At 45.1% G+C, this 10,222-nt stretch overlaps 1 protein-coding gene across 5 annotated transcripts; it reads left to right on the top strand.

Moving 5' to 3' along the window:
* Positions 1–506: 506 nt before the first annotated feature.
* LOC106567630 (heterogeneous nuclear ribonucleoprotein L-like) lies at positions 507–9,319 on the top strand. 5 transcript variants are annotated; one of them, XM_014137140.1, is made up of 14 exons: positions 507–657; positions 1,813–1,931; positions 2,082–2,319; positions 2,432–2,517; positions 2,836–2,932; positions 3,045–3,117; positions 6,733–6,768; positions 7,087–7,155; positions 7,297–7,580; positions 7,724–7,845; positions 7,971–8,172; positions 8,294–8,351; positions 8,472–8,627; positions 8,933–9,319. In XM_014137140.1, the coding sequence occupies exons 1-14, from the start codon at positions 577–579 to the stop codon at positions 8,989–8,991; spliced, it is 1,680 nt and encodes a 559-aa protein (XP_013992615.1). In that variant the 5' UTR covers positions 507–576; the 3' UTR covers positions 8,992–9,319. The 5 variants fall into 5 exon arrangements, with proteins under 5 accessions (XP_013992615.1, XP_013992616.1, XP_013992619.1 ...); XM_014137141.1 differs by having other exon boundaries at positions 8,484–8,627; XM_014137144.1 differs by having other exon boundaries at positions 8,484–8,579.
* Positions 9,320–10,222: the final 903 nt, after the last annotated feature.

A 10,222-nucleotide genomic window follows, 5' to 3' on the forward strand; every position in this document is an offset into this window, starting at 1 on the left:
ACCGGTAGTTAGGAGTACGGCAAACATCTTATTTCTTTGGTTCCTCAATATACATTTACCATATTACAATGTAGGCTATGTGTTACAGCACTACTTTTGGTGTCCCCCTCAGGAATTGCTCTTGAGAAAATGTCATGTAATTGTCCCCTCCAAAGTTGATATCAGATTTTCGCCCCTGACCAGGGACTGTAGTGATGCCTCATGCATTGATTGCCTTAGACCGCTGCACTGGCCTCTTCTCTGACAAGCTCTCTTTGGTTTTTGCTGATCACCGTTTTCAAAACTTGTCGTTGCACATCTCACACCACAAGTGCATTGCAGATTTGTGTCCTGTAAAATCAAACATGTTTGAAACTATCGGGACATCTGGGACTGCTCACAAACAAGCGTCGGTGACGGCCGCCAGCCCCGAGTAGGCAACAACATGGTGATTTTGTCTCCGATCGAAACGTGTCTGGGACAGCTAAATCGGGGCATGATCGTGTAGTGTACTCCCGGTGACAACACACTCCAGTACAGTAGGTGGCGGCATGCACCTATAATGTTTGCCATAATATTATAGAAGAAGAAGACAACATGGCTGCCGCAGCAGGTCGCTATTACAACGAGGGTGGCAGAGCAACGAAAAGACAGAAAACCGAAGACGGGATGACGACGGTAAGTATTGACTTGCGACTTCGTTGGGGAGCAAAAGTGCATGCATCAATAAAACATTCCCCCCCAGCATTTTGGATCTTCGAGTGTGTAACAACATGAATGCTGAACACTAGCTAGCCTGAGCCAGACGGAACTAGCTAACGTTAGCAGAAGGTAACTAGCTAGCCGCACAACCGGTATTTTTTTCCTAGCTAAACTAGTTAGCTATGTATTTCTCTAGTTTTGTAAACTGTATTAAGCGTAGCCAACATTGCTATCTTGCGTAATTTTATCGTCGAAGATATGCGGCTAATGAGGATAGCAGGCGTTAGTTAACTAGGTTCCGAACGTTAGTTAGCGTTGTATGATGGAGGTTAGTTTAGTCAACATATCCAAGCGGGAATACTTGGTGACAATTTAATTAATTTTGTGGGGTGGGTATAATTTGTGGAACGTTCCAACAGGAATCTGTTCCAAAAACTTCGTAAATAACAAGGTTGCCAACAAACAACGCATACGAAGTTGTATAGCGGCCGAATAAGATACCGGGTAGGGAGTGGGCTATTTCAAAGTTTTTCACTCACCACGTTTATTCCGAAAAATGTCTGTCCTCACTCTGGTTGCCTATGGACAAACATTAAGCATAAGCTACGTAGTGAGTTGATGCCTATTCGGCAGCGAGTTAGCAAGGTGAATTGATCGTGCTACTTTGTATGCGTTGTTTGTTGAATAAACGTGGTGAGTGGAAAAACTCAACAAAATTGCCCACTCCCTACCTGGTATCTTATTCTGCGGATATACAACATACTCTAGCCCAGGGTTGTTAAACTCATTTTGCCCCAGGGGCTGCATTGTCTTCAATGAGGTCTGGAGGGCCGCACTGAAAATGTGTTATATTTTCTTGCTGTCAAAATTTGCAAAAAATAGTCATCTCTCCAAGCATTGCTTGTTGGCAACTTTGTTATTTACAAAGTTTATGTTTATGATGTGGTGTTCTATTTAGTACACACTGTTTGCCAACCCCATCATTGTTTACTTTAGCTAACTTGGATTTGTGTTGTACTCTTGGGTGGTTCCTGTGTTGCTCTGTCATCAATACAGGTTGGTTTTAATTGGTAGCACACACCCTAATCTGTACTGGTTTTCTCTAATCAACTTTTTGGTCTTGTTTGTAAGGAGGGCTATGATGACCCCCATAAAACACTCCCTTCCCCGGTGGTTCACATCAGGGGCCTTGTCGATGGCATCATGGAGGCAGATCTAGTGGAAGCCCTGCAGGAGTTCGGGACCATAAGGTGATTATCATACACACTTTAATTATCCTTTTCTTTGACAAGAGTTTTATTTTGCACCATTCCAAATGTATTGGTGAAGTCTTTTGTTCCTGTAGGTTTATCATGCGGTGCATAGAAACCACATTATTCCATCTTCCATTCTCTTCACAGTTATGTGGTCATGATGCCCAAGAAGCGCCAGGCCCTGGTGGAGTACGAGGACATGAATGGATCCTGCAATGCTGTGACCTATGCGGCCGAGAACCAGGTCTACATTGCCGGGCACCCTGCCTTCATCAACTACTCCACCAGCCAGAAGATCTCCCGGCCCGGAGACCCAGACGACTCACGCAGCGTCAATAACGTGCTGCTGCTCACCATCATGAACCCCATCTATCCCATCACCTCGGTAACACACCCACTATTATACAAGGCAGCTGTTTCGTTGCCATGACATGGCACAATTGTTTGGCTCGCTGCATTGCATTGTTAATCATACCATTTGACTCTTTGCTCTGCAGGATGTGCTGTACACAGTCTGTAACAACTGCGGCCCCGTCCAAAGGATTGTCATCTTCAGGAAGAATGGCGTTCAGGCCATGGTGGAATATCCTTTGCTCAAAATCTCATATTGTTGAAAATGTTGTATCGTGCCGGGGATCTCGTCACCACACACAGGTGCACATTCCCCACAGTGCATGCCACACAACCTTACTACACACCACACTTAAAGCTCCTGTCAGCACCACTGACTGTTGTCATTTGCAAGTGGTGGCTAGTAAATATTTGTGCTTGATATAGATCTAATTGTGTAACAAGTGCTCATTGTTTCATAAATAGAGCTTTGAATTACAAGAGAAACATGGAATGTGGAAAGTAGGCATGGTATGCATTTTTTACCCATAGTTTCCATGACTTCCAATACATTTGATGCTGTACAAAGTGCCCAGAGGGCGAAAGCCTCTCTAAATGGGGCAGACATCTACTCTGGCTGCTGCACACTGAAGATTGAGTATGCCAAGGTGAGTGGTTACATGCATATCTTCAATTGTCCGTCTAAACACTGGGGTCATTTCACAGAAGGAACACTGCGATGGGCAAAATAATGAAATGCTCGAATGTCCCTCTTTACAGCCAACCCGCCTCAACGTGTTCAAAAATGACCAGGATACCTGGGACTACACAAACCCCAACCCGAGTGGCCAAGGTAAAACACACAGCCCCGCATCCCTCCCCACCCCCTTCTCTCTTCTCCTCCTCCTGCTCTTATGCCATTGTGGTATGGGTAGGGTCCCAGGCCTCCGGGCGTAGTGCCTTTGAACGCCCTGCTCCATGGTGATTTGGCCATGACGAGCAGTGACGTGGGTGAGGCACTACTTCTGTGACGCAGCACCCCGTGTCCTCACGCTCTCTCACAACACGACAGACAGTAAGGGCACAAGGAGTGACCTCGGGGGGGGTAGCCATTTTGCAGCACATGCTCCTGCACTGTGAATTTTCTGCATCTAAGACCACTGCATGCATTCTTGGGTAAACTGATGAATGCCTCATTATGTCACAATGAAGCACCTAGGGTCTCGTCACACAGGTTCACATTCCCCCCAGTGCGTGTCACACCTCACTTCCACACGTCAAGCTCCTGTCTGCACCCAAGCACCTTGTTACACCCTAGGTGTCTTACTTGGAATGCCCCTGCACCCATTAATCTCAAAACCATATTGGAGATTTTTTTTTGCAAAATAACGCTTATGGTTCTTTTTTTAGTTTGTCCAATCATGGCTAAAGTCAGGCTTTGGCATTCGAATCTGTGCCTTGAGACTAAAGTGTCTGTTGGTTTTTGTTCCAGCCAGGGTGTGTTGGCAACCTCTGACCCTGTAGCTCTCATGGACCAGGTTTCCCTGCCTTTGGGGTGGCCTTTAAGTAAAATGTTTGTCATTAGGAATCTCTATGGTAACATTGCAGAGGCAAGTGTTCAAGGAATCCATGGTATTCCTGGAACTTTCAAGAAGTCCAGTTTACGACCTGTCAATGAGTTGTTCATTCTGACTATTTGTGGATGGCTGTTTTCAATCCAGGCAGGGTTTCTTGTGGCCTTCTCTCTATTTGTATATGGTGTGCCTCCATGAGTGCCAAAATAAAATCATGGTGTTCCAGTAATGTATGAAGCTTGGTAGATACATTAATCTAACATTGCTCTCTTAGTTCAACCTCTTACAGTGCATAATATTTGCCATCCGATGGGACACAGTGAAATAGCAGTATGCCATTTGCCTTGCTTCTAGCTGTATGCCCTGAACCCTTTATGCAAAAGGGAACACATTTTTATTTGAGGTGATAGTCAAATTGACTATCAGATTCTCATATTTTTGCCACGATGCGTTTTTGTCTTAGTAGTTTCAACCACACCATGGCCACATCTTCATTTCAGACATTTGACACTCAGGAGGTGTAAGAGAGAAAAAATAACGGCAGTGTTTAGACAGCCCCTGTTAATGTGCAGGTGTTAATTGCGGCTGGCGCTGCTCCTCGTGTCCTCACTGTGCACAGTCATACAGACTCACCTACAGCCCTAAGCAGACACATGCTGTAGCTTAAGACACAACAGCACCCACCCACAGGCATTCCAAACCAACCAGTTCCTCGGTTAACATCGGACACAATGGGGGCTGGACACTGGAATTCACACAGCCTGATTTTCTTCCTAATCCAAATTTCCACCACCACTCTCTCCACTTCTGCAAGGAAAACCATGTTCCTCTTTTTATCCCACTTTTGGTTTGGGGAAAATAGCCATCCTGTTTTGATCATGGTGAGGGCCTGAGACTCCCAAGAGTCTGTGAGCAGACACCCAGCATTATCCACCACCACAGACTGATCTGATAGATTGATATCCATCCATCCTCCTCTTACAAGTACAGCATATCCCATCTCCAGAACGCTGAAGATCTCACCTATTGACACAACACATTTTGTTTGATGGGGGCAGGAGTCTGGTGTGTGGCCGATAAGGCCACTCCTCCCAGCCCTCGGGATCCGACTGTCAGACACCAACCACTCAGCGAGCAACAGAGGAGTTTTCAAAACACACTTAACAGCCCGAGAAGGGAACAGATGACATTACATACTGAGACAATATACAGAGGCAGCGGAAACACTTTTTCTCAAACTACCCTTATGCCGTCCCGTCTCTTGACTTGGGTGTGTGGGCTTCCTTTTGATATCACTCTCCCCTCTTGTGCTGAACAACACACCACCGAGCTGAATACTCACGGCAACAACACACCAAGTTGAATCGCCACGACAACACACCACCATGCAGACAATGCCATTCCAGATGATTTTAGTGCCAAGCACTAGATGCCTCACTTCGCCATGGGGGGACCACATCCATTGTACAAAAAAAACAAGCAGCACACTGTGCGGCCCCTTACATGAGAAGACGCACTGCACAAAACCCAAACGGGGACCACGAAGACACAAGCATCAAACACCTGCCAAGCATACAAGCACAGAGGCAAACTGATAGAAACCTCAGCATTTCCCAAACTTCTCTCTGCATTGATGGACTTGGGTGCTCTGTTTTTTCCCTTGTACCCTCCCCTCCCCCTCTTCTCTCTGTGCTGTTCTTGTGTTGATTCTACTACGTTGTTTTTTTTCCTTTCTGAACTGGCCTGTAGTGATGCCTCTTAACGCCTCCCGTGTGATGCAGGTTTGGCTCTGTGTCTGACGACAAGACACGCCTCAAACGGTGCAAATGTCCTCTGGCTTTGCGGTCAAAGCACGGTAAGCTGGAAATGTGCCTCAAATGGCAACACTTAAAAACAAAGCAACCAACTTGAAGCGAAGCGTGGAAGATTGGTGGATACTCTTTCTCTGGTGGGGAAATGTGGAAACAGTGAGTTGAAGCTGGAGTCACAAGTTTGGTGGGTAGGATTCTTACTGACGAGTGCCCCCTACCAGCCTTCTGCATCCTGTGTTCTCCATGTCTGGTGCTGTAAGTACATGTAAAGAGACATGACTGACCAGGTGATAGAGTGATTTTAATGTAAATGTCTGCTTATTGTGATTGACTTTGTCAACCCCTTATGTGAATCGTTGACTTATCAAATTAGTTCTGGAATCTCCTCACTGAGATTGCTGCTAGTGCTCTTTAGGCTATCCTCTGTAATATTGCTTTAGAAATGTGTAGTTCTATGAAAAGGGGAAGACTGAATTGAATTTCTAGTTTTCCATATTTTGATGCAGACCACTGTTAGATGTATAAGTTAAAGTAGTTTCTAAAAGCACAATCCACTGGACTTTTGAGGAAAGGTCTCTGGTTGTTTCTGTATATTATAGCTAGCCAATGTAATATATTCATTCACACGTATAAAATTCCAGGCCATGTTTTTGTCAAATGCTTTTCTGACTGTTGTCCATGTGCTATGCGTTTGTCAGGTTATGAAACTCGAGTCATGCTAGACTCAAATAAACATTAAGCTTAGCTACTAAGTGATATTCAATGTATTATTAGTGCTATATCGCATTACTCCTAACTGGGGAAAAGGGCTGCTCCTTTTAAACAATGTAATGGCTGTACATTTTAATAGAATTGTTCTGATTTATAAAAATAAAACGCATCTTAATACATGTAGCCCGTTAGTGTTTGAATTAGTTTATTTGTCAGCGGGTTCTAGTTTTTCCTAGATGTAATTTTATTTTTTGTATCATGTTACTGATTAAATGTTAATTTGAGATTCTTGCTTTTGGTTGAATATTTGTTTATAGTTGTAAGTTTGTACATGATTTGTTTTGGTTTTGACATGTGTATGTACCTTCACAGATGCTGACGCTGAAGGCAATTGGAACAATTCACAAGGTGTGTGTGTGTATAAGTTTGTTTGATAATGATTGAGCAATAATGGAATACATTAGTGTGACTGTTCCATTCGCTATGCTGCTGTTAAATCCTCATACAAATCTCCAGTATATTACATTTTGTTTTAGTTATGGTAACAAATAGTATGAGGGCCTGCATAAGCTTGTAACGTATGGGTTTTAAGACAGTAAATATCTTAACCCAGCTTCTCGTGCATGTTAATCACAACACTGCCCCATAGTTTGTAGCTGTGCCCCTGTTGATACACTGTCAAATAAGCATTCAGGGGCTAACTTTGTTGCTATTTCTTGTTCTCAGATCCCAATGCCAACCCCAACAAGCGTGCGAGGCCGCCAGCTCTACTAGGAGACCACCCTCCAGAGTATGGTAAATATAGGCAGAGAAGTTCATTGTACTAAAAGCATCACAGGTCAACTCGGAGTTGGGATGTCTAGAAGGACTCCAGTGACTATTTGAATCGGTTTGCCCAGTAACCACCTCTCTCTGTCTATCCATTCCTCTCACAAGGCGGGCCGACTGGTGCTTATCACGGCTACCATGATGAAAGTGGCTACGGGCCCCCTCCTCCTCACTATGAGGGCGGGCGCCGAATGGGGCCTCCGATGGGAGGGCGTGGCCGCGGACGTGGTGGAAGCTACGGGGGACCTGGGTACGGACATGGCCCACCTCCCCCCGGTGACTACACCGCCCACGCTGACTCCCCTGTTGTCATGGTGTACGGCCTGGAGCCCGCGAAGATCAACGCCGACAAAGTCTTCAATGTCTTCTGTCTCTACGGCAACGTGGAGCGGGTGAGTCCAGACGGGAGCAGTGTATTACTGAGGCAGAGGTTATGGACTGTTCTTGTTGGGGGTATAGACTGGTGAAAAATATTTTCTGTGGCCATGTTGGGGGTGGGTAGTAGGATAGTGTTTCTGAACCCTGTCTCCCTCAGGTGAAGTTCATGAAGAGTAAGCCGGGGGCAGCCATGGTGGAGATGGGCGACTGCTACGCTGTGGACCGTGCCATCAGCCACCTCAACAACAACTTCCTGTTTGGACAGAAGCTCAACGTCTGGTCAGTGCCGCTTTCAAACTCTGCATACACATTGACATCCAAAGAAACTGACTAGTAACAGACGCATCACAGGTTTGTGGCGTTAATGTACACGGAGACTAGTGTTCTCCATCCACCGTCCACAGTGTGTCCAAGCAGCAGGCCATCATGCCTGGTCAGTCCTACGAACTGGAGGACGGCTCCAGCAGCTTCAAGGACTTCCACGGCTCCCGCAACAACCGCTTCACCTCCCCGGAGCAGGCGGCAAAGAACCGCATCCAGCACCCCAGCAACGTCCTGCACTTCTTCAACGGGCAGCCCGACATCTCCGTGGAGGTCTTCAATGGGGTAAGACAACTGGAGAGGATTTGGGGGCTGGGAGCTTTGGATTGGGTTGTTGGTTTTCTTGGGGAGTTGAACGTTACACGTTTACTTACCTAGTTTGTGTGGGGGGGGATAATCCGTTCAGGTCTGTGATGAACTTGGTGTGAAGAACCCATCCAGCATCAAACTCTTCAACGGAAAGAGTGAGTGATATGAACTTTATTTGCATGAATAGTGTTTTATCTGGTCTATAAATTAGAGTGAATTCCCATGGGTCAGGTGTTGCAGTGTCAATAAATTGGAATGTGTGTGTCTCGCCTCGGGTGGCGCGACAGGTGAGAGGAGCTCATCCGGGCTGCTGGAGTGGGAGTCTATAAACGATTCCATGGAGGCTCTGGCTATGATGAACCACTACCAGATGAAGAACCCCAGTAAGTACTCCGACTGCGATAACAACACCACCGCTAATGATACCAACGGTGAGCAAATACACTAGTCTGTCCTTCAGGAGTGACTTTCCCAAAAACATGATCATCTTCAGCACTAAGATCACCTTAAGGCCAGGATTCATTCAAAGGCACGGTTCTACCCTACCGACTATGTTCGCAGAGATCAAATTCATGGTAAACGCTGCAGATATTGACTCAAGTGTAAATGTAGGAACTATGATCTTAATGCTAAAGATTTTTTGTTTTTGGGAATCCACCCCAGACTAGTTAATGTATTATTCCGGACTGACACAATCTTTCCAGTTGGCTAACCTCCCCCCTCCCCTTTCTTCCAGGTGGTCCTTACCCTTACACACTGAAGCTGTGTTTCTCAACCGCACAGCATGCCAACTAGAAAGAACTGACCCCCCCCCCCCCCCCAATCTGTAATGCTCTGTTACCATGCATAGTGTATATTGCATTCACATCTTCACTACAAGTCCCCTGTATGAATCAGCAACAAAATGTATGAGACCGACAAGTGTTTTCCTTTAACTTAAGTGATAATATTGCGGACAAGATTTTGTACCAGTGAGTGTATTGTTTGATGTAGAATCTTCATTTTTTGGGGGACTTATTGTTAAATTTGATTTGTTCTGTACATTAGACCTTGGAAGGAAGAACCGCTCCTATTCTGAAATAAATAAAAATTCCATGTTTATTAAAGTGAATGGTGAACTATAGGGCTGTGATCTTTCCTTTTCAGTTAGTAGCTATAAGGCCTTAAACAGGTTCATCAAGCCTGGACCACAGCACGTATACACAATGAAGCAGAAGATAATTCCTACTATGGTGATGGTGGCCAGGGTCATCTGGAGGAAGGAAACAACAGTACTGAAAGGGAAGAAATGTCATTTGTGGTTATATTCTATTTGAGTCCAAGAATGCATCCCAAATGGCATCCTATTTAGTGCACTTATTTTGACTAGAGTAAGTTGTGCACTGAATAGGGTACTGTTTAATTTATCAATTTAACCATTTGAAAAATGAGCACACAACTTGTAAAAGACATGCAAATAAGTAAAATCAGAGTTTAGCAAAAATGGTATGGAAGTAAAAGATATAACTATTTGGAACAACCCAGGGATCAGACATACCAGCATGTGGAACAGGCCTCTGGTGTGGTCCAATGGGAATCCATGCATGTGGAGTATAAACTGCAATGCATAGTCACAGTATGTACTTGAATTTATACCCCTAAAGAATGTAAGGCACTGTCTAACATGTGATCAGACTGTGTGCACACATTCTGGCAACCTATACACATATAACACAGAACACTTGACCCTTGTTTGAGACTTCGACAAACTAAGTCTGGTGCTTCCAGGCTCTGCCGCCATGTTGACACAGGGAGCATTTCCCCTGACACATCCAACCACCACACCAGTCAGTGATCAGTATGTAGCCTGTTAGTGCTGTATAGCCAACTTAAGGTTTGGTGTTGACAAAGACCACATGAGTTCAGGCTATACAGCACAATCAGGACCAGGGTAGAAACTATGCCAAGACTTATAAAGATACACCTTAGTACAGTCAGAGGAATTCACAGCATTACACAGACAAGAGGGTGGAAGAATGGGAAGAGT

Source organism: Salmo salar, chromosome ssa13, assembly GCF_905237065.1.
Source record: "Salmo salar chromosome ssa13, Ssal_v3.1, whole genome shotgun sequence".
In the NCBI taxonomy this organism is placed as follows: Eukaryota; Metazoa; Chordata; class Actinopteri; order Salmoniformes; family Salmonidae; genus Salmo; species Salmo salar.

Bases quoted from the DNA above. Each gene is read 5' to 3' on its own strand.
- LOC106567630 (XM_014137140.1), top strand. From the start codon at position 577: ATGGCTGCCGCAGCAGGTCGCTATTACAACGAGGGTGGCAGAGCAACG. The intron at 7,581-7,723 runs GTGAGTCCAGAC...TGTCTCCCTCAG, and splicing joins TCTACGGCAACGTGGAGCGG to GTGAAGTTCATGAAGAGTAA. The intron at 8,628-8,932 runs GTGAGCAAATAC...CCTTTCTTCCAG, and splicing joins CACCGCTAATGATACCAACG to GTGGTCCTTACCCTTACACA.